Genomic DNA, 26,689 nt, shown 5'->3' on the forward strand with positions numbered 1-26,689 from the left:
AGTGGTCCCTGGCCGTGTTTGAGACAAGAACGAGGATTTCTATTCTCAGACTGACGCTCAGTAGGGAGCCTGTCCCGTGTGCACTGTACGCGCCTCGCAGGCTGCGCCACGGGAGCCGTGGGCGCCACCTTGTCGGGCAAAGGAGCACGCTACGGCTTCCCACCCCCTGCCCTCACGTCCCTGACGCTCCGCCCGTGTGTGCCACGGCTACGGCCTGCGTGGACAGACCTGGGGCCAACGTATCAGGCCCCCGTGCTGGTCCCTTGGTGAGCTCCTCGCCCGTGGTGCCCCTGTAGCATGGGCCCAGGCAGTAGCTTCCCAGAGCAGAAGTGTGGATGCCACACAGCCTGCTGCCTGTGGGTGGGGGAGGGAGACGCCTCCTGCTCTTGGGGTAGTAACAGCCACGTCACAGCCACGGCCCACTGAGCTCACGCTGCCAACAGGCGGTTGTGTGGTCTCTCCGGGGGCGTGCAGGTGGGCCTGGGAGAGTGGGGCTCTGGGCACTGTGCAGAGGAGGGGACATCTGAGTCACGTGCAGGAGCCCCATCCAGGGGGCCGAGAGAGGTGTGGGTGGCCCTCGGCACCTCTGGGCCAGAGGTCACCATGTCCCACGCTGCCATTGGCACGCACCTGTGCCACCCACAGGGGCCAGACCAAATCCTCCCCTTCCTCCAGGAGCCACAGCTTAGACCTTGAGGGGGACCCCAGCTGCACCCCCAAGCCCAGGACTCACCTCTCCCACGGAACACGGGTGGCCATTGGGACAAGCTGTGGAAAGAACGGGATACGTGCTGGGTGGCTGCTCCTGCTGTCCACCCTGGGCACGCAGCAGGCATCCTGCCCTGCGCCCAGTGCTCCGGGGCTGCTCTCGCAGCTGGGCTCTGTGGCGCATACCAGGAGCCCCACAGCCTTGAGCCGGGAGTGAATGGGTCTGAGGACAGCAAAGCTGCACCTCCTCTCGAGGCCCAGGTGAAGGGAGCAGCCCATGCCCCCCACTGAAGGAGGGCTGCCTCCTCTCTGGAGGCCCAGGTGACAGGAGCCCCTCAGTGTGGCCCTGGAGGCCTGGGCGGCGGGAGCCCCTCAGCGTGGCCCTGGAGGCCCTGTAGACGGAAGCCCCTCACCGTGGCCCTGGAGGCCCGGGCGGCGGGAGCCCCTCAGCGTGGCCCTGGAGGCCCGGGCGGCGGGAGCCCGCCTGTGAACACGTGCTACAGCTGTATATACTACAGCGCTGATCCTGGCGAGGCCGGGCTACGGAGCATCCTCCGGGGGCCACACATGTTGCCGCATCGAGCAATGCCATGGAGCCTTTGCCTTCGCTCCCCGCCCCCACAAGGCAGGTGCGATCGCCCTCAAAGGAGAAGGGGAGTACCTCGGACCACACTGCCGACACTGCAAGGTGCCAGAGGATGAACCTTCTGGAATGACTTTGGGGTCCTGCGTCTATACTTACTGTACCACTGCACCGTATCCTGGCCTAGCCAGTGCCTGGCTTGTGCCAGCAGGTCTTCAGGCATCGTGGGCAGGTACGCTCTCTGAAATACCAAGAAGCAGGGCCGGCCGTCGGTGCCCAGGCAGGCTGACGGGCTGCTGTGCTCCAGTGAGCACACCCGACCCTGTCCCTGACCCTGAGAAGGAAACCAGGAAGGAACGGAGAGCCACAGCAGAGCCAGAGCGAGGGCCGAGGCCCCTCAGAGCCTTACCGCCATGTTGGACGGGGAGAAGGCCAGCATGCGCAGTGGCTCCAAGACGGCGTGGTGTCCGCTGAGCAGGACGGCGGCGGCATGCACAGCCAGCTCCAGCACGGTGCCTTCGAGCCCGCTGGCCTGGGGGTGTGCCCTCAGCAGCGGCAGGGCATTGTCCAGGAGGGCTGTCGCCAACGTTCTGGCGCTCGAAGGGAGGACGGGGTTTTCTTCGAGGAATGTTTTGATGGTGGCACATTGCTGCCGGGACAGCACGCTCAGACTGAGGCCGATCTGAGGGCACACCGTGTGGCCCCCCGCCGGCCCCCAGCCAGGCTCACGCCAGCAAATGCACACCAAAGGCCAGGGAGGCCCAGCGTCCCCAGAGACGCTTCTCATCCACAGCCCCAACAGCCTCAGCCCACGTGCTCATTTCCACAATCCACTCTTGTTTCCACAGGCTTATTCATCACATGAGTGTGGGGTCCCAGGCACCTGGCCACCACACACTGCTTCCCCAGGCCTTCCCACGGTGCGGGGTCCCAGGCGCCTGGCCACCCCACACTGCTTCCCCAGGCCTTCCCACGGTGCGGGGTCCCAGGCGCCTGGCCACCCCACACTGCTTCCCCAGAGCATCAGCAGGGATGTGACTATGAAGCGGGGAGGGGGGACTCAAACCACCACTCAGATACGAGATGTGAGAGCCTCAAGCGGAGGTTTAAGTCACTGCACCACTGCCACCATGCCAGCCCCTTCACTTTGGTTATAATCCTATAAGCTTTGCATTAAACACAAACAGTCCTTCCATATACTAAAAATGAAAATATCTGTCTCAGTTTAAAAAAATGCTAGGCATAATTTATGTTTGTGAATCTGACTCACAAAGGCTCCTCCTGGTGCTGAAGGGACCACAGCAAACAGTACAGGCCTGGGGTCCAGGGCCCGGCTCCGACCCTGGCCCAGCTGCGACAAGTGCAGCTGCCACAGGGCATGGCGATGGCTCACGGATCTGGGTCCCTGCTGCCCACACAGGGGATCCCAGGCTCAGCCTGGCCCACCCTGGCTACTGCAGGCATCCAGGCAGCACACCCACCGAGCAAGGGTCTCCTCTCTCTCTGGGTGAGCGTGAACCCCAGAGGCCGCCACTCACCTCTGGCTTCGGGTGGAGGTTCACATTTTGGCATCTGTACAGGACAGCCACTTCTCGGAAGAGCGCCAACAGCAAGCACACTGCCTTTGATGCGCAGGGCATCCTGCAGGCCTGCCGAGGGAAGAACATCCGGGGGTTTGTGGACGTGGCTAAGGGCCATGGGGCCTGCGCGGGGTGTCCAGCACGCCTGCGGAGGGAAGGGCGTCCGGGGCTTGTGGCTAAGGGCCATGGGACTGGTGCATGGAATAGCAACTGGCAAGACAAAGAGCTTTCTCTGTTTCCAACACCTGGAACCACTGGGGCTACTGGGGTCCTGAAGCGGTATCAGTTAAACCAGTGCGAACTGGCCGCTTGTTGCCCGAGGCACAGGAGTCACCCCCTGCCCTGAGCCCAGATGGGCCTGGGCTCTGCTTGGCACAATGCCAGGGGAACAGGGACTTACAAGCGGTGCCAGATCAGTCTCCACCCCCTGTATATTACAATAAGCAGACACGCAAGCACACGCGTGAGACAGGAGCATGCAGTGCTGTGGATCTGGCAGCTGCATGCCAGAGGGGTTTCAGGAAGTCACGGGTACAAACAGACCCGGCAGAGCAGCTGCTGGCCTTGGCAGGGCCCGTCAGGAGAGCTGGCCGGCTGCCCGCAGAGGCCCAAGCATACAAACTCCCTGGTCTCCCCAGGGCTGGGCAAACATCAGGGACAGAGGGGCCGCCCGGGGTGCTGGCTCACCTGTAGAACAGCCGCAATGGCCACGTGACTGCCTTCCAGCACGGCCTTGCCTACCGCGTCCCGCAGAGCCTGGTACTCACTCCCATGTACCAGGAAGCGATCCGGCTGGCCCAGGTGCTCCTCCTGTTGGGCCAGCGGCACAGGGGTTACTTGGGCAAATGGGCCAGGGGTGCTGCAGCTTGGCAGGTGGACAGCCTGGGAGCTCCCAGGCACTGCCACACAGGATGACACTGGGAAGCACGGGATGCGAGGATGACACCCAGGGGCAGGGGCACACGGGCCTCAGGGCTGCCTGCTGCCTGCACCCTTTAACGCACTTCCCCAGCCCAAGCTGTGGCACAGTGAGCTCCTGACGGGAGCAAGACGTGTCAGCACTGTGGGTGCCACTCTGCAGCCTGGGACAGCAACTCGGTCCCTGCCAGGGCTGAGCACAGGGCTGTGACCATGGCCCCTGCCTCAGCCGAGCACAGGGCTGACTCGCTCACAGCCCCTGCCTGGCTGACCACAGGTCTGTGACCACGGCCCCTGCCTGGCTGCCGCCTGCCAGTGCTAAGAGGAACAGAGCTGCTGGGCTGAGTCACCAGCCTGGAATGTGCTGGACACCCAGGCCATAGCAGCCTTTGGCCCTGCTCAGAAGGGACATCTACACAGGACAGCAGGCAGGGGACACACATGTGGCTCCTCTCCCGGCAGGCAGGTCCCTGCGTCTTACCTGCTGTGTGATGACATCGCTGGGGAATACCCACTGGCACGGGTGGCCCTGGGCGGACAGGTGCTGCACGAACTCCATGCCCCGCCGGCTGGCGAGCTGGCGTACCAGGTACACACGGTACCAGTCATTCTGCGAGTGGACACAGAAGTGCCGCACGTCCTGGAGGTAGCTCTGCCGTGCCTCGGCCATGGCTGCAGGGGCAGTGAGACGGCGACGTGGGGGATGCTCTCAGGGGCCAAAGCAGCCAGAAGAGTCCCCGGGCGGCCTGGGATGGCCTTGCCCTCCACCCCGGGGCTGCAGGGGCCTCACCTTTGTCCTCCTGGAACTCTGAGAGGAAGCCGGCGGCCCTGTCAAGGCACAGGCGAATCCTGGCCACCACCTGTAGGTGCTCCACGGATGCCTCGTGGGCATGGCTGCTCTGGGCGTGGGTCTGAAGGAAGCTGCCCTCCTCCCTCAGCAAGTTCAGCTCCTGGCTCTGCGGGCACGCGCTGGCCTTCTCCTGGACAGAGTCCTGCGGGGCCGAGGGCAAGGGCAGGGAGGCAGGGAGGCGCTGAGGGCTGGGAGTGGCCGTGGGCCCAGGACGCCTTCCTGACTCGGCCAAGGCCAGCGCCTCCTTCGTCTCAGGGAAATGGAGGAGAAGCTGGGGTTCTCACAGGTCTGGTAAAGGCTCCGTAAATGGAAACGGCAAGGTACTAAAAGTAAGTGTGCCAGTCTCCTGGTTCCTGAAAGGGCAGGGGTCCCCCAGAAAGCCTGCGGAAGGAGGCAGCGCTACAGCAGCAGATAAGCCTCCACCTGCAATGTGGACATTCCACATGGGCGCCAGTTCAAGTCCCGGCTGCTCCACTTCCCATCCAGCTCCCCACTTATGGCCTGAGAGAGCCGTGGGACCTGGACCCGCGTGGGAGACGTGGGAGAAGCTCCTGGCTTTAGCACAGCCCAGCTCTGGCTATTCAGGGCATTTGGGAAATGAAGCAGCACAGGGTGACCTGTCTCTTCCTCTTCCTGACAGCTCTGCCTGTCAAATACACTGTAAGAATCTTGAATAAAAATACATTTAAATATAAGAACTAAAATTCAAAAAGGAAAGCCGTGAACAGGAACCAGGACTGGATTGGAGAACGCCTGCAGCCTTAGAGGGAATGAAGGTGGAGCCCCCTGCGCCTGGGGGAGCCCGGCTGCTGGCGCCCGCCGAGCTGCGCGTGCCCTGCCCGTTTCTGCCAGCCCCTGTCATGGCATGCCAGCTGGCGCAGTGAGCTGCCACTCACCTCCAGGCAGTTGAGGAAGAGCAGGTACAGCTCGGTTTTGTCCTCGACCATGAACGTCTTCTCCTCCAGCAGCGACAAGTAGTCCTGGAGATAGCCCTTGACGTCCTGAAAGCTGCGGGCAGAGGGAGGCGTGAGCCCGGGGAGAGAGGCATGGCCGCCAGGGGAGGGAGGCGTGAGCCCGGGGAGAGAGGCATGGCCGCCAGGGGAGGGAGGCGTGAGCCCGGGGAGAGAGGCATGGCCGCAAGGGGAGGGAGGCGTGAGCCCGGGGAGAGAGGCATGGCCGCCAGGGGAGGGAGGCGTGAGCCCGGGGAGAGAGGCATGGCCGCCAGGGGAGGGAGGCGTGAGCCCGGGGAGAGAGGCATGGCCGCCAGGGGAGGGAGGCGTGAGCCCGGGGAGAGAGGCATGGCCGCAAGGGGAGGGAGGCGTGAGCCCGGGGAGAGAGGCATGGCCGCCAGGGGAGGGAGGCGTGAGCCCGGGGGAGAGGCATGGCCGCAAGGGGAGGGAGGCGTGAGCCCGGGGAGAGAGGCATGGCCGCCAGGGGAGGGAGGCGTGAGCCCGGGGAGAGAGGCATGGCCGCCAGGGGAGGGAGGCGTGAGCCCGGGGGAGAGGCATGGCCGCAAGGGGAGGGAGGCGTGAGCCCAGGGGGAGAGGCATGGCCGCAAGGGGAGGGAGGCGTGAGCCCGGGGAGAGAGGCATGGCCGCAAGGGGAGGGAGGCGTGAGCCCAGGCGGAGAGACAGTGACCCCAGGGAGAGACACATGACCCTGGGCACATGGGCCCCAAGCACCTGGGCTCTGCTCTGGCATAGTGCCAATCGGCACAGGGACAGGAGGCAAGGTGGCTTTACTGCAAACGTTGGAGAACACCAGCTCACTTCTGTATTCCCTGTGGTTAGACGACCTCCTGGTTTCCCGCCCAGGGCCTGCCCCAGCTGGTGCCAGGTGGCCGGCTGAGATAAGCAGTGGAGAGCCCTTCCAGGTCTTGTTCCTGGATGGCGAGGAGCTAGCCCCAAAGCCATCACCTGCTGGCCCCAAAGCATCTCCTGCTGGTCTCAGAGCCACCCCCTGCTGGTCCCAGAGCCATCCCCTGCTGGTCCCAGAGCCATCCCCTGCTGGTCCTGAGCCATCCCCTGCTGGCCCCCAGCCATCCCCTGCTGGCCCCCAGCCATCCCCTGCTGGTCCCAGAGCCATCCCCTGCTGGTCCCAGAGCCATCCCCTGCTGGTCCTGAGCCATCCCCTGCTGGCCCCCAGCCATCCCCTGCTGGCCCCCAGCGTGCCCGAGGGCAAGCAGCCGTTGAACGGCGCAGTCGCAGTCCGAGGTCACCCTGGACAGAGGACAGCACTCAGGGAGATCACCAGCACCTACTCAATGGACAGATGCCCCCCCCGCGAGTCCATATATTTTTTAAAGGTTTATTTATTTTACTTGAAAGAGAGAGGAGAGACAGAGAGGGTTTTCACCCACTGGTTCACTCCCATGTTCTTGCAATGGCCAGAGCTGGGCTGCTGTGTAGCTGGGAGCCAGAAGCTTCCTCAGGATCTCCCTTTGGGACATCCCCCACTGCTTCTGCAGGCCATTTTCAGGGCGCTGGATCAGAAGTGCAGTAGCTGGGACTTGAACTGGTGCCCATGTGGGCAGTCGGTGCCACGGGGCAGAGAATCAGTGTGCCCCTGGGATTGCCTCATTGAGACTGGCCATTGGCAGTGCCTCTGGCTGCTGCAGATTTGCGAGAGATGGTGTTGATGCGAGTCACATCTGGAACGACTTATAACATGTGCCAAGAAAGCAGAAAAATGAAAAGAATCTTTGCCAAGTCATTTAACATATCAGTGATAAACTAATATATGTTAACATAAAAAAAATAAGAAATGACGGGTTGAGTGACGGCTCAACTTGCTAACCCTGCACCTGCAAGTGCTGACATCCCAGATGGGCACGGGTTCTAGTCCCGGCTGCTCCACTTCCCATCCAGCTCCCGGCATACGGCACGGGAAAGCAGTCGAGGATGGCCCAAAGCCTTGGGACCCTGCACCCGCGTGGGACCCTCCCCCGAACGGTGGGAGAGAAGTAACAGGAGCTCCTGGCTGTGGGTCAGCTCACCCGCAGCCGATGCGGCCATTTGGGGAGTGAACCATTACATGGAAGTCTCTCCTTTTCTCAATTAAGAACCTGACTTTCCGAGAAAATAAAGAAATCTTAAAAATTAACAATAAGGCATTTCTAAGACAGAAGCTGGTGGGCAAGATGGCTTTGCTCTGTGCTGTGCGTCAACGCCTGTGAAGGCAGGCGGCTGTTCCCCGACCTCGGACACGTGCAAGTGGACACAGGGCGACGCCTCCCTGGGCCTGCCCAGCGCTGCCCAGAGCAGTGTGGCCACAGGCCCCTGGCAGGCTGGGAGCTGAGACCGCGCACCCACACTTTCCACGCTCACGGGCTCTGAGCAGATCTGGGGTTCTGATCCATGCCTGGCTTTGGCGCCGTCACCGAGGCAGCATGGCTTGCTGGCTGACACGGACCTTACAAATGTGGACACAAATGTGTGACACCTTGGAAGGATCTGCATTCATTAACATTACTGCAGAGCGCCTCGGAAAGTCTACACATTCAAGAGGGGCTGGTGATGTGGCGCAGTGGGTTAAGCCACCGCCTGTGACACCCGCATCCCAGATGGGCACTGGTTCATGTCCCAGGTGCTCCACTTCCAATCCAACTCTCTGCTAACGCACTTGGGAAAATGGAGGAAGATGGCCCTAGTGCCTGGTCCCCTGCCACCCATGGAGAGACCCGGATGAAGCTCCTGGCTTTAGCCTGGCTCCATGCTGGCCACTGTGGCATGAACCAGCAGGTGGCGATCTTTAAGGTCACAGCAGAAAATGCAAACTTTCTAACATTTAGATTTTTATTTGAAAGCTCCAGGTTTGCCAACACGGGACGCAGGCATCTTTAGGGTTATGTGCCCATCTCCACAGGGGCATTTTTGGAAAAATGTCAGGTGCACACTGGCTCGGCTAAGTCTCATCCCTGTTGAGGTGCCTGAGGTGTGTTCAACACTGCTCGTGGCACAGCCCTGCAACCTTAATACCCCAAGACAGCAGGGCCTGGCGGAGGGTACACTGATCCAAGTTCTGCCCCTAACCCACACGCACCCTCTGCTACACTCCAGCGGCTTCCTGCTCTGCCTCTGCCTTGTGAGCAAGCTCCTGGCAGGGAGGGAGCGGTGGGGAGCGGGCAGCAAAGGGAGCCTGGTGCAGAGGCAGAGCAGTGGGATGTCCTGGGACCATAGCTCAGGCTGCCAGCAGGGTGTTCTGTGAGTGTGGCTCAGGCCAGCAATGGGGTGCACGGGGAGCCTTGGCGGGGCATCCCGGGAGCCTGGACGCCCTGGCAGCTCAGCTCGGGCTGGCAGCAGGGCATCCCAGGAGCCCTGCTCGGGCTGGCATGGCAGCAGGGCATCCCGGGAGCCTTGGCGGGGCAGCCCAGCAGCAGGGCCTGGGACGGGGCGCTCACCTGTACTTGAGCAGCAGCTTCAGGAGCACGGAGCGGATGACGGGGGTCTTATCCACGACATCGTTGAATGGAGACAGGGACTTGGTATGCTCCCGGGGCCCTGGAACCGGGGGGGGCCTCGTGTCAGAGGCAGGAGGGGCGAGGACGGGCTCATGGCTTGCTGTGCAGGGGGGGTGGCGGGGGGGGGAAGCTCACCAGCGACCGCATCCCTCAGCACCTCCTTGCGCGCGAAGAGCAGAGACAGCAGGCCCTGCACCACATCCCTGTGCGGTGGGCAGTTGTCCCGAAAGCACATGCTGGACACCAGGTCCACGAAGAAGGTGTCGCACAGCTGCCGGAACTGCGCATGCCGGCTGATGGCCATCCTACGGGCAGGGGGTGGACACGCGCCGTCAGGCTCCCTGCGAGGCCAGGGCTGCCCGCTGCAACCCCATTCCAGCCTCTGGAATTGCACTCCAGGACCCCAGGGCTCAGCACGCGGCGTCACATGTAGGCGGGCAGGCTGTGCTGCCTCGGGCCCACGGGGCAGGGAGAACTGCGCACTGCCGCACAGCCAGGGACAGCCCGGCCACGCTGCTCCCTCGGTGGGACAAGCAGGAGGGCCTGGGTTAACGTCTGCTTTGGCCGTGGATTTCCTCCGGATGCCGGAGACCCTTCTCAGCCCTGGGGGTGGGAAGGAGAGGTGGGGACGACAGGGGCCGTACTTGTGCTCCTGGGAGACGGTGGGCGTGAAGTTGTCAGGCAGGTCCGTGAGGCAGTAAGGACAGAGCCTCTGGCTGGGCGCCAGCCAGGTCCGCAGGCACGGCAGGCAGAACACGTGCTCACAGGGCAGACACACAGGGTCCCGGGCGTCCCCCAGGCAGATGGGGCACGGCTGCAGCTTGAACCTGGACCCGGGAGGAGCCGTCAGCTCTGTGGCCAAGGCCGGGAGCTGGTCACCCCCCCCCCGGGATGCAGCCGTGTGTGCCCTGCAGCCACCAGGCAATGCCGGCTCACCCACCTGGCGAGGATCTTGGAGGCTGCTTCCTTACACTCACAGAGCGTGGTCACGACGGCCGTGAACGGCCTGGGGGCCTTGAGGTCCGAGTCCTCCTGGAGGCACTGAAGGAGGAAGGCGACGTTGAGCCACGTGGACCGCAGGTGGCGGCCATGCACAAGGTGGCTCCCCACAGCCTCCTGGGGAAGGCCGCCCTGCCCTCTCGGGAGAGGGCCAGCCCCGAGGAGCCCAGGGACCAGCAGCTCCGGGCAGCCGCGGCACGCACGCCAGCTCTGATGGCAGATTCGGCTCTGGAGCCCAGAGGGGCCCGCCCATGCTCGTGCCAGAGGTGGGCCCAGCCACTCACCTTGTCCAGCTGGAAGACGTACGAGGTGACCAGCTGCCGCAGCTCGGAGTCCTGCCTCTGGGTGCCCAGCAGCACGTGTTCCACAAACAGCGCCACGGCCGAGACTCGGCGCCAATGGGTGCTGGGGCAGAAGGGGTCGCTCAGCTGACTGCGCCCCCACCAGTGGCCGCCGCGCAGGGAGGTCGGCAGCCCCAGGCCCACTCAACCACCTGGTCACCACGTCGCCCGCAGGGCCCAGGCTGGGGCTGAGCTGACCCTCGTGGCCTGCCCATCCCTACTTGTCACGGCAGCTGGGAGCGGGGGAGCCTAGGACCACACCTTCTCCAGCCCCACGAGCAGAGTGACCGAGGCCAAACGCAGCCTCCTCGTGCCTCAACGTAGGCAGGGCTTACGCTTAAAGGGGGTCAGCGAGTGGCAGAGTATACCCCACCCCACGTCATTCCCACTGCCGTCTCCCCACCCTGCTGGGACTTGGACACGAACACAGGCTGAGTCGGCAGGGTGCAGCCCTTGGGCTCACCTGATCTGCCTGCTGATGGTGCCAACCACGCTCCGCAGGTGCCCCTCTGAGCAGACCAGCTCCAGGGGCACGGCTAGCTTTTTCACCTGCTGCAGCCAGGCCTGGGCGCTGGGCTTCAGGATGTCCTTGCTCAGCATTTCTGCACAGGCCAGGGCTGCGAAGGCGTCCAGTGTCTGAAGGGAGGGCGGCAGGCAGTGTCAGCACGGGCAGCCCTCTCCCACCCTGCCAGAGGCCATGCCCACCCTGCCAGAGGCCACACCCACCCTGCCAGAGGCCACGCCCACCCTGCCAGAGGCCACGCCCAAGGGAGCCACGCCCTGTGGCTGGGGAGGAGCAGTACCATCTTGTTGCCGGCCAGGTCTTGCTTCCGGGCGAGGTTGGCCAGGCTGGTGCGGACCTGCGGCTGGAGGCTCAGGATGCGGGCCAGGTTCTGCAGGCGGCTCCGGCAGTGCTGCTGGGCCAGCAGCACCCAGGGCAGGGACAGTTCCTCCTGCGGCCGGCCTGAGGCCGCATGGAGCTCCCGCACGCAGGACCACAGAGCCATCTGCAGAAACTGGAACGAGAAGGAGGTCTGAGCGGGTCGTGTTAAGAGGATGTGACAGGCTTAGCCTGCGGGAAACTGGACCATCCAAAACTACAAAGCAATGAGGAAACCTCAGGCCCCCACTCCCCCGCTCTGTTCCACGCTGGGAGCCCAGGGCTCTTGATTTTTAGCTTCTAACAGGTCCTGGACAGTGGGAGGGCAGGCCCTGAGGGTCCCGAGAGGCCCAGGGGCTTGTGTACCCACAGCCTCCGGAGCAGCGGCCATGGCTGCCCCCGAGTCTGCCTCCAGCGCGTACCCCCAGCCACAGCGCCTGCCTCCAGCGCGTCCCCCCCGGTCACAGCGCCTACCTCCAGCTCCTCCCGGGTGGACACGTTCATGGTCGAGAGGATGCAGTCCCCCACAAAGCCCTGTACAAGCTCCTGCTGCTGCTCCCCAGGGAGCTGTGCGAGAAACTGGCCCAGGGGAGTCTGCTGGAAGATCTCCACCAACTTCCTCGGCTGTCCTGCAGGCAGGAGACCGGAGAGGGGCCGCGTGAGACCAGACGGGACTCTCCAGGGCGTGTGGCCTCGTGCGGGGGCAGCAGCGTGGTGCCCACTCCCTGGAGCTCACAGATCAAGTGGGCAGCCACCAGCTGCTCTCAGGATGACCAAGGACAGTCCCTGCCTAGACATTCAAGATATTTTTCCGGTGAGTAAAACAAAGGCGGCATCAGTGTTCCACGCCGGCCACAGATGGCCACATTAGGTGGCCCTGCAGCGCCAGCAGCCCGTGTGGGCACCTGTTCAGGTCCCCGCTGCTCCACTTCCAGCTCCCTCAGACGCCTGTGCCATGTGGGGGTGCAGCCATTTGAAGAGTGAAGCAGTGGATGGAAGATCGCTTTTCCTAACTTTTCGAAAAACAAATAAACTTTTTGGAAATGTAAAACAAAAACAACCACAAAACAGGCCATCTGAGGCAGACAGGGTATTGTGCGCCTGCGCGTGAACTATGCTCGGGGAGCCCCCAGATCCAGCGGCTGCCATATCTTGCCCGGGCTCAGACCACGCTGATCGGGCTGCCTTCTGCGGGAGGCTGCTAGGTGCCAGAGTGCACGTCCCCGCGGCAAGACGGGCAAGCGGGCTGAGGCCTGGAGGAGGACATGCCCTTTGCAGGGCACAGATGTTCGCCTACAAAACCTGTGACATCAGCCTGAGGTGTGCTGCATCTCGCTAACCCTCTGCCTGCGGGGAGAGCGTCCCACGTGGGCACCAGTCTGAGTCCCAGCGGCTCCACTTCCGGTGTAGTTCCCTGCTTGTGGCCTGGGAAACTGGCAGAGGACAGCCTGAGCACTTGGCCCCTACACGCACGTGGAGACCTAGGAGCTCCTGGCTCCTGGCTCAGTTGCAGCCATTTGGGAATGAGACAGTTGGAGGATCTTTCTCTCTCTGCCTTTCAAGTAAAAATAAAAATAGAAACCAGAAGGTCGGAAGTTTTTCTGGAAGTTTCTGGAAGCTGCGTGTTTGCGTGTCACGGGCAGGCTTGGTCTCGGAGAGCAGCAGCTGGCTCACTGGCCCCCAGGGGCCTCACCTTCAGCACTGGTGATGTACTGAGCCTGGATCCACAGCTCTTCCAGGTAGTCCTTGATCCTCCAGCTAAACGGGGTGTGGTTGGCGGAGTTCTCGGGGAGACTCATGGAGTTCTCCACCATGATGTCTCCTTTAGATCTGCTGCAAGAGGAACAAAGAAGGAATGCGGTGGTGAGGCCAAGGAAGACACAGCACGGGGCCCTCCACGCACACCCTCAAGGACGTGGCGTCGGGGGCCACTGGACAGCCTCAGGCCTATTCCAGATCTCACACTCCCAGGCTCGCAGACACCGGAGCCGGCCGCGGGCGGCCCGCCATCCACGCAGGCACAGCGCTCCAGCACCCACACGCCCCACACAGGGACCCTCTCTCTGAAAGCAGCAGCCTTCCTTCTCACTTCACACCTTCCTCCCTAGCCCAGGTCACAGACTAGGTAGGCCGAGGGCAAGGCCCCACGCCTCTCCCCAGGAATGACGGACAGGGAATGGAGCACAGGCCCACGGCATCCCCGACACACGGGCGTGGCCAGCAGTGGGAGAGTGGTGAGGACAGCAGGGTTTGTTGGGACTCAGTGCACGTCCTGTAGCCACAACCAAGACCCTCCGCGTGACTCACAGCGATGGCCACGCTCCACGCAGGGGCCCGGGTGGGAGTGCCTCCACTTACCTCACGTCACTCGCCACCAGGGGGACGTCCAGCAGCTTGGTGTCCCTGAAGATGAACATCCAGACAGGCCGCGTCCAGGCGGGGGCGTGCGGCCTGGCCAGCAGCTCCAGGTTGCCGTCCCTGTCGAGGGATGCCACTACGCTGGCCAGAAGAGGGGTCACCACGCTCTGCACACGCTTCCACAGCGAGTTCCTGCAGCATGAAGAGACGGCGCCCCACCGAGGGCTGCGTCACTACGGCGCCCCACCGAGGGCTGCGTCACCACGGCACCGCCGGCTTGCCCGTGCCTGGGACCTGCTGCGGCCTCCCGGGTGTCACCGACAAGGCTCGGAACCCTCGCCTCATTTTACTTTAATGCACCTGTTTCCCGGGACTAGTTAGTCACCTGGTTCTATAAAGAGAATCATGGTCAAACTTGACTGGAAAGCAACAGGGATCGTAAGAGAAAAGGCGTCAGCGTGGGTGAACACACACACGGCCAGCATGCAGCCCGGGTCCGACAGGAGTACAGCAGCTAGGGCAGACGCCAGGAACGCCACGGACGTTGTCTGAACACGAGACGAGGCCTTGACAGCCGTCTACATGTACCCGAGACCCAGGCTGCAGCCGGAGGGCCACTGCCCCCTCCTGTACGTAGCACAGCCAGAGGACTGTCCCCTCATGTATATATTAAGCCCTTGGCCCCGACACCCACGCAGGACACCAGGAGGGGATCTGGGATCCTCTCTTTGGCTCGGTCAGCCCTTGCCACTGCAGCCAACAGGAGAGTGTACCAACACACAGATCCTGTTCCGCCTTTAGCCAAAAATTTACAAAAACAGCAAACAAGGGGAAGAGCCAGGGACACCCAGTGGTGCCCACGGGGCCGACCCTGTGCGTCTCGTGACGTCATGCAGAGGCCTGCCCCCCTCCTGCAGCCCCTACTGTGTCCCCACGTCAGCAGGCTGTCCCTTGGGAGGCCCCACCAGGGGGTTCTACCGTCACCTCCATGGAATCCACTCAGCATGCATAGTGGGAGCAAAAGCAACAGCAGCACCAGGAGCAATTCAGGCGGCCAAGTGCTCCCCGCCCCGTACTGGGCTGCCCCACCCATGTGTGGATACCTGAAGGTGCCGGCCTCCTGGAGTGCATCCTGGTTCGAGGCCTCACGCATCACCCACTCTCTCTGACTGCAAGCCTGGCTCTCCTGCCTCTTCAGAAGAACATGCAGGCGCATCTTGAATACTTGCTGGAAGGGCACTGCAAAGAGATAGGAGGCCTACACTGGACCCAGGCCGTGGATCCACCTTGCAGCCCCTGCTGCACTGTGCAGGCCACGCCCTGCCTCCACAGCACAGAGCAGGGAGCCGCCCATTCCCCAGGGAATGCCTGAGAGCCAAGGTTGAGAGAGGCTCTTAGGTTTCAGAAGGGCACCAGGCTAGAGCCCAGCCCTGGATAGGGGCAGATAGGAAGGGGGAAGGTCGTGGAGCTGTGCTCACCGTCCTGGGCCAGGAGGCCGAGCAGCAGCTCCACCCTCCTCATGTTGCGCTGGCAGCTCTCAGCCCGGTCTCGGAGCATCCCCACGGCGCCCTGCACGCAGCTCTGCAGCAGCTGGGTGGTGTCCAGGATGGGTACCTGCCAATCGCCATGGTCAGCACACACACCAAGCACAAGCCGGGGACCATGGCTCCTCTCCCAGCAGCTTGGCACCCCTGGGGAATGCTGCCGCCTGCTGGGAGCTAACTGTGGGATCCTCGGGGCGGAGTTGAACCCCAAGAGATCTCACGGAGAAGGCCGCAGGCCTCGTCCAGCGCCGAGGGCAGGACCAGCCCCGCACAACCCCCCGTGGCCTGCATCTCCTGTGGGGACACTCACAGTGCTGCTGGCAGGCACCGAGGTGTCACGGCCCATTTCTGCGTCCTCCGTCTCCCTGTCCACCACCCGTGCGTCTGTTTCCATGGCCTCCTCGTCGCTGCCTTCCACTGGAAGCCAAGCAGAGGTCAGCAAGTGCAGCTCGCAGAGGCTGCTACAGGCAGGTGCCAGGGCTCACGCACGCGCAGCCATGACTGGGAGCCGGTGAGGCTCCTGCTGAGCCTCATGCCAGCTCCTGCTGAGTGCAGCTGCTGCGACTCAAAGGTGGCAAAGACAGGGGACTGCCCGCCCGCGCCCAGTGCTGCAACTCACGCCCAGGGCCGTCTCCTGGCTGGAACAGCTGACTGATGGAGACGCTCTGCAGCCTGGTCACGTCGGAGGCCATGGCAGTGGACCTGTGCAGGTCGTCAATGTGCACTGACAGCCACAGCCCTGAAAGAGAGGCGCCACTGGAACCTTCCGGAACCTACCGGTCGGTGGCCTCTCTGGCTCCCAGCACCAGACGACCCCAGTCATGTCCACGGCTGCTGCAGGCATGGCTACCCCCGACGTGCAGCAAGGGCACAGTGATCTTGCATGCACTTTAGGCATGTCAACAGCTTTCACCTAACACTGAGTGTTTGGGGCTGGTGCTGTGGTACAGTGGGCTAAGCCCCTGTCGGCAGCACCTGCATCCATATGCGTGTCGGTTCGTGTCCTGTCTGCAACGCTTCCCGTCCAGCTCCCTGCCTGTGGCCTGGGAAAGCAGCAGGGGGTGGCCCAAGTCCTTGGGTCCCTGCACCCCCGTGGGAGACCCAGAAGGTGCTCCAAGTTCCTGGCTTTGGACTGGCCTAGCTGTGGCGCTAGTCATTTGGAGAGCGAGCCTAGCGACAGAAAATCTCTCTCTCTCTCTCTGTAACTCTGCTTTTCATATAAAAAGAAACAAACAAAAACGGCTTGTGGATGTGGCCCGTGGCCGACACATTACCATCCTGCTGCTCAGAAAACACGCAGGAGGCATCATCTTTCTCATATAACACACAGCTGGCAATGATTCCAGAGGCAGAAGAGAGATTTGGGGTCAGCCTTCCTGCCTGAAGTGGGGCATTAGTGCCCATGAAATTGGCAGAGCTGTCCCCTGGGCCCGTGGAAGCAGAGACCGTGTGGGCAGTGCCATGTACCGTGGCCCCATGCTACAGACAGAAATGTAATGGCAGTCGCCGGAGCAGGGAGGAAACATGGCTCAGATCCAGGCCCGCGCCGTGCCTCGGAGGGCAGGGAGTCGCAGCCAGCGCGGGCTTACCTCCCTGGAATCCCACGAAGTTCGCGCTGTTCTCCATCCGTGACAACTTGGTGATGAAGCAGACCAACACACAGCCCTCCGCGCCCAGTCCTTTGTTGATCTCATTGGTGGCGGAGTACCTAAGGCAACAAGGGCAGGGATGAGCACAAAGCTAGCCCGGGGCACAGGTGGCCGGGATACGGCCGCAGGGGCACCGGGACGGCCTCAGGGGCCGGGCTCGGTGCACAGCCTGGATCTTCCTTCAGGAGCTGGCGGGGGGAGGTCCTCTCCCAGCAGACCTGCCCTCCCCTTGGGTCGCAGCCATGTCCTGCGGTCTGTGCTGGCCACCCTCACACGGAGGTCCCTGCCAGGCAAGACTCTGCTCAGGAAACCTGCAGCCACACTAGCCTTCCACAGGGCCATGACTCAGCCGTGGAACACAACATGGCTTCCTTTGGCACTTTCAAAGCTTCCCTTGCAAAGTTAGGGAATAAAGGAACAGTTACTTGTGAAAATTTCATTTTCCCACGAACATTATGGAAATGTCCAGTGGAGACTGCTAGGAGACCAGAGTCATGACGCAGCAGGTAGAGCTGTCACAGGTGTAGGACCGCCAGTTCACGTCCTGCCTGCTCTACTTCTCATCCAGCTCCCTGAGGTGCCCGGGGAAGCAGCAGAGCACGGCCTCTGCGCCCACGTGGGACACCGGTATGAAGCTCCTGGCTCAGCGCGGCCATCGCGGCTATTCGCACAGTGAACCAGCAGATGGTTCAGCACCTTCTCTCCTTGTAACTCTGCCTTCCAGATACATAAATGAGTTTTTTTTTTCCCAATTAATTAGATAATGTTTACATAGCTGATCAGGCTGGGAAGGATCCAGGCCTTTGTAAACTGCTATGGTCCTGGAACCTGCACTGCACCAAAGGAACTTGCAGAAGGGCAAAGCGAACATGAACAAACTCCATCTGCAAATGTCTGACCTGGGGACATTCCGTAAGCTCCTATATTTTTATTTATGTGTTTGAGAGACTGACAATGACTGGGTCAGTCTGGCAATGACCTGCGACAGCCAGCACGGGGCTGGGCCAAAGCCAGGAGCTCGGAACTCAGTCCAGGGTGCCCAGCTTTTGCCCCCACGAAGCTGCGGCCAGCTACCAACCAGACACTTGCAGATGCAGCCAACAGCGAAACGCCAGCCCCCTGCCACCCCGTTAACGCCGGGACACTGCTCTGCCCCGCGCTCCTCCAGCAACTCTGAGGAGCAGGACAACGCACTTAGCTGACGCGATGAGCTGAGCGCTGTGCACGCCGTCTTCAAAATCCGCCTGGATAATGAGGATCTTACACCTGGCCGTCTTCATCAAGCACTTTCTGGAAGCCAAGAAATGATGCCAGTCAGTGCCCATGCCAACAAGGAGGGGGACACAAGGATGGCATCTCGGGTGCAGAGGCCAACAGCATCAGGGACTAGACGGAGGGCAGCTGAGCAGGTGGCCAGGTGGACCTGCAGGGGCCGTCTCACCGGACTTCCTTCAGGAATGAGTACTGCGTGTCGAACTGCTGCAGCGACAGCATCGTGGGCCTGGGGGCCCCGTCCCCCAGCTCCGCCGCCAGGCCCTCGCAGTCGTGGTTGGTCAGCAGCCGGGAGAATGTGGTGACCTGTGGGGCAGGGCACCAGCAAGCTCAGCTGTGCGTACACACAGCAGGCTGAGCCCTGGGTCTCAGCGGGAGCCCTGCAGCTCTGCCCCAGGGCTGTTTCACTCTCGGGGTCCCAGGCGTATTTTCCTGGTCTCTGCTCAAGCCTAGCTTGTGGGGTCTTGGCCTCGCTTGCACTGGCCCTCACCGGCCTGTACTGTCCCTCATGCTTGCAGTACAGCCCTAGTGGGGGTGCTGACACTGGGGCCTGGGGCGGCGTGCCAGGGCCCTCGCCCCGCAGACAGGTGCACCAGTTCCCATCCAATCCCTAGGGTCCTGGGCACAGCCCTTGGCAGAGAACGTGGTGCACGCATGGCACTCGAGGGGTGTGCGTTTAGCTTAATCATGAAGCCATCTTCGTACTAACTGGGGTTGGAGCCTAGCTCTGCCTCCTGATTTCCCGCTAAGGCACACCCCAAGCAGGCGAGGTGACAGCTCAGGAGACCGGCTTCCTGCCCACACGAGAGCCGCGTTCAGCAGGTCCTGGCTGCAGCACGCCTTCGCAGAGAGAACCACCGACCAGAGAGGCACGCCTGCTCTCTCTCCCACCCTGACTAGGCCTCCCTCCCCATTTCTCTGCCTCACTGCATCTTAAATTAAAAACAAAACAAAAGAATAATGCACACTCGGCTTTGTGGTACAGCAAGTTAAACAGCCACTCATGGTGCCGGTATGCATAAGAAAGAGCCGGTCGGCCCGGTGTAATAGCACAGTGGTGAAAGTCCTCGCCTTGAACGCGCCAGGATCCCATATGGGCACCAGTTCTAATCCCGGCAGCTCCACTTCCCATCCAGCTCCCTGCTTGTGGCCTGGGAAAGCAGTCAAAGATGGGCCAAAGCTTTGGGACCATGCACCTGTGTGGCAGACCCAGAGAAGAGTCTGGGCTCCTGGCTTTGGAATGGCTCAGCTCCGGCTGTTGTGCCTTCTTTGGGAGTAAATCATTGGGTGGAAGATCTTCCTCTCTGTCTCTCCTCTCTGTATATCTGATTTTTCAATAAACATGCAAATAAATTTTTTAAAAAGCACCAGTCGAGTCCCAGGTGCTCCGCTTCAGATCCCGTCCTTGGTCGTGCACCTGGGAGAGCACTGGCCCAAGGGTTTGCACCCCGGCGCCCACGTGGGAGCCCCGAAGGAGCGCCAAGCTCCTGGATTTGGCCTGCAGCATCCCCTGGCACTCTAGCCAGGAGTGGAGGGAAGCTCTGTCCCATCTCCCTGTCCCTCTGCTGCTCTGCAGCTTAAAATAAATCAACAAAACATGTACTCCAAACTTGGTACAACAGACCAGCACGGGGAAGGGCTGGCAGGGCCTGTGCCTCCAGGAACACCCCGCCCACAGGCTGCGAAGAGCTCCTGACATTCGGGAGCCTCAGGCACATGACGGGTAAGCCACAGGCAAGATTCACCTCCGTAAAGACAGCGCCGCGTGCTGCGTCCACCGTGCGGAGCTGCGCCTGCAGGAAGTCGGCGAAGGAGTCATGCTGCTGGGAGTGGTAGTACTCCCGTGCCAGCCCCTGGGCCGTGAAGCTGCCCAGCAACGAGGCGCTCAGCCGGACCACGGCGTCGGGCGTGGCACAACGCAGCAGCGTCCGCTTGGCCTCCTCGGACACCTGCTGGTAGAGCTCGTCCGTGACCTCCTGGACTCCCTGCCTCTCGGCCGCCTGCAGCACCACGGAGGCGCACGCGTCCGAGTGGTACCCGATGAAGACATCGGCGGGGCTGTACTTGTGCTGGGCAAGCAGCTGGCCCGGCTGCAGCTCCACGAACTGGGCCACCCAGCCCTCGAGCTCGTCAGCGATGGCCCTCTGCCAGGGCCGCAGCATCGTGTGCAAGTCCAGGTAGTGCTTCTCCAGGCGGTTGATGAGCGGGATCGGGAAGTGCTGGTAGACCACCTCCTTCTCCTCGATGACGACCAGGCGGAAGGCGGGGTGCACGCGGCACTTGACGCGGTGCGTGCCCAGGCCCAGGTCCACGTACTTGTGGCCGCCGAGGCGCACGTAGTACTGGTTGAGCGCGTCGTACAGGCTCTCGTAGAGGCTCTGCAGGTTGAGCAGCACCACCATCTTGCCGGTCTCCATGCAGACTTTGATGCGGTTGATGTTGCGGCAGATCTGGGTGTACTCCTGGTCCTTGGGGAAGCTGGACCCAAAAATGATCTCAGGCTGCCGCCCCTCAGCGACGAAAAGCTGCTGCAGGATCTGCAGGGCCGCGTAGTTCTTGGTGAGAACGAGCAGGTAGCGCACCTCGGCCTCCTCCAGCCCCGCGTCCGACATCTGCGTGGTCCCAAAAATGTTCTCTCTGATGAGCTGGAGGGTGCTGAGCTCCTCGGAGCCCTGGGCCTCCGGCAGGCTGGCTGCAAACATGGCCAGCGCCTGCACGTCGTCCTTGCCGCTGAAGTTACGGAGGACGGCCCGAGCGATGTCCCGCGGGGGCGGCTCCCGGAACGAGGTCTTGGCCATGGCGAAGACCATTTTGATGAGGCTGTAGTAGTCCCGGAGGCCAAAGAACTCCTTGTCCTGGCTGCGGCACACGTTCTCGTAGGCCTTGGCGAAGGGCGCAAAGTAGCCCTGGACGCGCTCCTGCGCCAGGCCGTCGGAGGAGCAGATGCCGCGGGCACTCTCAATGAGCTCCAGCTCGTCGGGGCTGCCACGCGCCACGAAGATGCCGCGGTTCATCTTGGCGGGATCCAGGGCCCAGTTGGAGATGCCCACGAAGCCCACTTTCTTGTGGGGGGCTGGGTCGTCCTCGATGCATCCGTCTTCCAGCAGAGGGTGCAGGGTCTTCAGGGGCATCTGGGGTGAGTCCTCGGCCAGGCCCACCTCGTCCAGCACCACCACGGACACGTACTGCTGCAGGTCCTTGCCCTGCTGGAAGCGGGCACACTGCCGGAAGGTGCCGATGATGCCCTGTGGCGTGGAGTGGGGGCTGCACTGGAAGGACACGAGGTGCACCTGCTTCAGGCCCCGGAAGAGCTCCGAGTGGGAGGCAGGGCCCTGCATGGCGTCCGCCACGATGGTCTTGGCCAGGGACTTGGAGCTGCCGGGCTTGCCCACCAGGAAGAGCGGGATCTTGAGCTCGATGCAGATCACCATCATGAAGACGTTCTCCTTCAGGGCCGCGTTGCGGGCGATGGCCTGCCGCAAGGGCACGCCGTGCAGGAAGAGGTCCTGCGTGCGGCTGATCTCCTCCAGGGCCACGTGGCTGTCGTTATAGGGCGCCGGAAGCCGCAGGCAGACCGCCTTCCAGTATAACTCCTTCCTCTCCAAGCAGGCGTGGTAACAGACCCCGAGGGCCAGCACCAGTGACCACAGCACGGGGTCCCTCCGGCAGGCGCTGTCAGCCTGGCCCGGCAGTGAGCTCAGCTTCTCCAGGAGCGACTGGCTGTGGTCCAGGAACCAGCAGAATACTGTCACGCAGCGCTCCACGTCCCGGAGGCTGACAAAACTGCACTCATGCTCGCTGAGCCGCATGAAGGCCTGTGAGGCAGACAGCGCCGCTGCCATCACCCGCGTGTGGCCCTCGCTGACACGGGCAGAGCCCGCCAGCCGCTGGACGATCTGCAAGATGTAGAGGTGCTCGGCCGTGTCGTTCAGCTGCCCGAAGTCCCACACCAGGGGCACCAGGCTTGGCAGCAGGGCATGGACACGGTACACCAGCTGGCGCAGCGGGATGGAGCCCAGCCTGTCGGCCGTCTCCTGCGCGCTCACCCTGTACCCCAGGCCGGCCGACTCGAGGCGGCGGATCATCTCTGGCGTGTGCTTGCGGTACGGGTTGCAGGCCGCGACGATGTGCAAGCCGGAGTTCCTGTCCAGGGGCTGGCCGTCCACCGTGCCGTCGCACAGGACCTCCTTGATGCAGCTCACGGCCTCCGTCGTGTTGGCCTCATCGAAGAACAGGATCGTGTCCAGCTGGTGCTGCTCCCTGTTGTGGGCGGCAGCGCGCTCAGCCTCAAGGACCCTGGAGCGTATCATGTCGGCTGTTGTGCCGCCATGCACCTTGACCAGCTTCATGGTCTGCGTCCTGACGCCCCCGCGGCGCAGGTCACTGAGGAACTTGATGAGCCTGGTCTTGCCGCAGCCCGTCTCTCCCATGATGACGACGGGGATCCTGCACCGGAACCGCATCTCGATGGCCAGGATCTTCAGCATGTTGTCCGTGGTGAGCTCATATGTCTCGTCGGGGTCGAAGGGCCACTGGATGCCCAGGGCCAGACACAGCCGCTCGAGCTTCTCGTTCCTGGGCAACGCGTCGAAGTCCACGTTGAAGGGGACCTTCTGGAGCAGCAGTCCCTGGTACAGCTCCTGGGTCATCACGTCCTTCTTGATGACCCGCCCGGTGAGGTGATCGATGGCGTCCACAGCCCCGCCCTTGTTGGGCTGCAGGTGGAAGCCGATGAAGGTCATGGACACGTGGTCGTTGTTGAAGAAGACGTAGGGATGGGGCTCTGACTCCCAGCGCTTGCGGAGCAGGAACGGGGCCAGCTCCTCCTCCCTGGCTCCGTCCAAGGCCACCAGGTGCTTCCCGGGGCTCTGGTCGGAGCTATGGAGCGTGGGTGTGGCGAAGTCCCTGGCCATGAAGATCATGAAGGTGACCACAAAGTTCTTGAAGCCCCGCAGGGTGTCTCCAGTGAAGGCTGAGTTGCAGAAGAGCGAGTTCTCACAGTCCTGGAGCTGGTAGCTGAGGAAGCGGGCGAAGTTCTGCAGCTCCGCCCACGACGGGTCCATGACTCCACAGTGGATGAGCAGCAGCTGTGTGCACTCCGCGGGCGTGCCCTCCACCGAGCCCGGCTGGTACCGGAACGCGTCCAGGTCCTGGTGTTGATGGAACCGTTTCAGGTACTGGTATGTCCTCTGGAAGGGCGCACTGCGGAACTTCTTCTCGTCCATGCCGGGCTCCGTGGCGCTCCGCTCGGCGCCCAGGCCCGAGGTCATCACTTCCTTGGGAGGCCTGCAGGTGACTTTTGGGAAGATGTCAAGAAAACTGTATTGCGGGCCATGTGCGCCCTGGGAAGGGAGAGAGAGACGAGCAGGGGTTACAACTCCACATTCGCCACAACACACCTCGACCCTCCGTGACGGCGAGCCCTGGCGCGTGGGCCCGTACAGGGGAAGAACAAAAACACGGAAAGAGATGCGGCTTCCCGCGGTTCCCCGCGTTCAGATCAGCCCTAACGTCTTGCAGAAGCCAAAGGTGGGAGCTGCACTCCTCCACAGCTCAGTGCTCCACTGAGCACCTGTGTGTGTGTGTGAGACAAAGACAGAACTCCCCTTGGCTGAGCGAGCTCAGTGACAAAAGCCCTCATCCCCGACAGCTCGCATGGGGCAGCAGAGAAGGCCTGTTCGAGGTACTCGGCATTAATCTCCGAGTGACAATAACACACCATGAGGGCACACTAAGACCAGCGTGGAGGTACCGGCTCTCAGGGCTCATTCAGTGAAGCCACCGCCTACGAGGTCGGCATCCGCGTCAGAACTCCAGTTCGAGCTCCAGCAGCTTGCTGCCAATGTGCCTGGACAAGCAGCGGCGAAGGATGGGCCAGCTGTCTGGCCCCTGCACCCCGTGGGAGACCAGGACGGTGTGTCTGGCTCCTGGCTTTGGTCTGGCCAAGCTTGGGTTATTGTGGCCAACTGGAGAGGGAGCCAGCAGACGTAAGCCCTCCCTCGTCTCTTCCTATCTCTCTCTGCCTCTCCGCCACCATCACACTGCCCTTCAAATAACCAAGATCAGTCTTTAAGAGAAACCAATGAGTTGCTGTGTCTGTACTAACATGACCCTCAGGAAAAAGTGGGCCCCCAAGATGGCCTTGCCCCCGCCCGGAGGCTCTCGTACCAGCCGTGCGGGCCTGCGGGGCAGCGCTGACTTCTCCTGCAGGATCTCCACGACGTAGAGATGGCACGGGCTCCGGCGCCACATCTTCCCGTTGACGTCCATTAAACAGCGCAGAACAAGGAGCTTGAAAAGCAATTCCCAGACGCCAGTCCGCACCTAAGGACAGAAGCACCTGGCGTCCGTGCGTGCCCAGAACAACCACGATGCCCCGTGCTCCTGACACGGCGACACAGGCACTCCAGAGACAAGTAAGCAACGCGGACACAGGGTCCTTGGCGGGGTGTACTTACGGAAGAGGTCACGTCCAAGTGGAATATGGCAGGTGTGTCCTGGAAGTGAGTGGGCAGACAGGACGCGAGGCTGTGGAGCACCTGGCTCTCGTCCACTCGGGGCTCCGTCAGGCGCACTATCTTCTGGAACGCCTTCCTGCCGTGCTGCCGCTTCAGCTTGCTGCACAGTCTCTTCACATACAGGGACTTCCCTGAGGGCGACAAGAGGCGGTCAGGCCCCGGGCAGGGCAGGGTCCCTGGCTGGGGGGCAATGCGACCCAGTTTCTATCCTGCCATTACCCGGTTTCTATGTCTTCCCTGGCTGCCAGTGCAAGTGATCAGAAGGCCAAGCACTCGTGGGTGGGGTGGGGAGGGCGAGGGGACGATTCTTCAACAAGGAATGTGGCAGGGGCCAGGGGCCAAGTTGGAAGGAGACCACTGTATCCCCAAGTGGGTCAGGGCACCAGTGCCCAGCACTGCCTCCCCGCCTCCCCCAGTCACCGTCAGCACCAAGAAGGGCGCGGAATGTGTGCAAAACCAAGTATTCCACAGGTGCCTGCTTGGAAGAGCGGGCAGCAGGGGCCATGGCAGCTGTCCGGTTTGGGCAACTGAGGGAGAGTGACCCCCAGAAGCCTGGGAAGACCCTGTGGGTCCAACCACAGACCCAGTCACCACCACTCCGGCCACTTCTATGTCACCCTCTGCCGGACACTGCCCCTCATTACCGACGCCGGCCCTCTCGGACGCCACGATCCCAACGCACATCTGGTCCTTGAAGACAGTGGCTGCTGAGCAGGTCTGCTCGGAGACCCGGAAGTGCTGCGCCAGGTAGGCCTGGACTGCCTGCAGGGGCGCCTGGGGGGTGACCAGCACCTTGTCCTGGCTGAAGGCGGAGGGCAGGCAGCAGTGCCCGCGCTCACGGTCACACAGCAGCACGAGCTGGTAGTCCTCGCGGTGGGGCCCGGCACACAGGCTGTGGAAGAGCGCCCCCGCCCGGCAGGCCACCTCATAGCTCAGCTGGTCCCCGAAGAGCAGGCAGTAGACCTTGCGGCTGCGGGAGCCCAGTGTGAGGCAGCGGCGCAGCAGCAGCGCCACCTCCTCCAAGGTCGTGGCCGGCGTGCAGAGCAGCACCTCGTCGTAGCTGGGCAGGGGCTGCTCCGGAGCCTGCATGTACACAGCCAGGGTGGCCAGAAGCACCTCGGCCTGGTCACACAGCACCAGGTTGGGCCGGCCCACCTGCAGGCCCTGTGGGAGGTGCCGCTGCACACGGGGCCCGCCCACGCAGGCCAGGCGGGCCAGGCAGCTACCCAGAGCCTGCAGGTCCAGGCAGTGGGGCAGGAAGGCGGTCATGCAGCCCATGGCCTGCTCCAGGAAGACCCTCAGTTGCCCCCCGAGGCTGTCCTCGGCAGCAAGCGCACGAGGCAGCTCCTCTGCCACCCGTTCGGCCGTGATGCTGGCGAGGTGCTCCGTGGCCTCCAGCTCGCTCCCGGAGGTGGCCCAAAGGACTTCGGCCGGGGTGCAGTCCTTTTTGAGGAAGGACAGCATGGTGAGCGCAGCCTGGCTGGGCGTTGCCTTCCGCAGCTCGTGGCTGAGGTAGACCAGCTGCTCGGCCGTGTAGAAGTTCAGATAGAAGTGCTCCAGTCGTTTCTGGGCCACAAAGTCTTCCCAGAGCTGCAGGCAGTGCTCCAGGGGCCGGCACACGGCCTCCAGCTGCTCCAGCACGTCCCCGCCGCCCACCAGCTGCTCTCCCAGCGCCAGACCAAAGTCCACGCAGATGGACACGTCCCCCCGAGGCGAGCAGTAGACCTTGGCAGCCCAGGAGCGAAACAGCAGGTTCCCAGCTGAGTGCAGGTCCAGGAAGGCACGCACAAGCCGCTGCACGCGGCCAAACACCTGGGAGACGGGCAACAAGGTGGTGAGCGCATACGGGGGGTCTCAACACGCCCCATGCCCCAGTCCCAACTGAGGTTACCGGCTTTTCACCAAGGAACTCAGGATCCCCTCCTCCCCCTGTGGGATCCTCAGCCTGCACTGTGGCCCACAAGGCCTTCCCTTCTGTGGGTCCGGCTGCCTCCTCTGGAGAGCAACAAGGTACAGAAAGAAGAGACGTT

At 62.6% G+C, this 26,689-nt stretch overlaps 1 protein-coding gene across 1 annotated transcript in view; it reads right to left on the bottom strand.

Moving 5' to 3' along the window:
- The window catches only part of RNF213 (ring finger protein 213), a 76,170-nt gene that overhangs the window by 9,757 nt on the left and 39,724 nt on the right, over nt 1–26,689 (bottom strand). Inside the window, exons 28-56 of the mRNA XM_040989374.1 lie at nt 25,304–26,471; nt 24,600–24,790; nt 24,310–24,465; nt 19,887–23,483; nt 18,311–18,447; nt 18,064–18,159; nt 16,810–16,928; nt 15,840–15,959; nt 15,531–15,637; nt 15,155–15,290; nt 14,780–14,915; nt 13,677–13,868; nt 13,012–13,148; nt 11,793–11,947; nt 11,242–11,454; nt 10,902–11,074; nt 10,382–10,502; nt 10,039–10,139; nt 9,743–9,925; nt 9,234–9,403; nt 9,039–9,138; nt 5,536–5,647; nt 4,580–4,781; nt 4,271–4,461; nt 3,559–3,681; nt 2,830–2,940; nt 1,701–1,940; nt 1,451–1,532; nt 734–768 (exon numbers count right to left, since the gene is read on the bottom strand). Of these exons, the coding sequence (XP_040845308.1) occupies nt 734–768; nt 1,451–1,532; nt 1,701–1,940; nt 2,830–2,940; nt 3,559–3,681; nt 4,271–4,461; nt 4,580–4,781; nt 5,536–5,647; nt 9,039–9,138; nt 9,234–9,403; nt 9,743–9,925; nt 10,039–10,139; nt 10,382–10,502; nt 10,902–11,074; nt 11,242–11,454; nt 11,793–11,947; nt 13,012–13,148; nt 13,677–13,868; nt 14,780–14,915; nt 15,155–15,290; nt 15,531–15,637; nt 15,840–15,959; nt 16,810–16,928; nt 18,064–18,159; nt 18,311–18,447; nt 19,887–23,483; nt 24,310–24,465; nt 24,600–24,790; nt 25,304–26,471 (8,604 nt within the window). The remainder of the gene's footprint in view (nt 1–733; nt 769–1,450; nt 1,533–1,700; nt 1,941–2,829; nt 2,941–3,558; nt 3,682–4,270; nt 4,462–4,579; nt 4,782–5,535; nt 5,648–9,038; nt 9,139–9,233; nt 9,404–9,742; nt 9,926–10,038; nt 10,140–10,381; nt 10,503–10,901; nt 11,075–11,241; nt 11,455–11,792; nt 11,948–13,011; nt 13,149–13,676; nt 13,869–14,779; nt 14,916–15,154; nt 15,291–15,530; nt 15,638–15,839; nt 15,960–16,809; nt 16,929–18,063; nt 18,160–18,310; nt 18,448–19,886; nt 23,484–24,309; nt 24,466–24,599; nt 24,791–25,303; nt 26,472–26,689) is intronic.

This window comes from Ochotona curzoniae, unplaced genomic scaffold (assembly GCF_017591425.1).
Source record: "Ochotona curzoniae isolate NIBS_2020 unplaced genomic scaffold, NIBS_Ocur_1.0 contig_523, whole genome shotgun sequence".
In the NCBI taxonomy this organism is placed as follows: Eukaryota; Metazoa; Chordata; class Mammalia; order Lagomorpha; family Ochotonidae; genus Ochotona; species Ochotona curzoniae.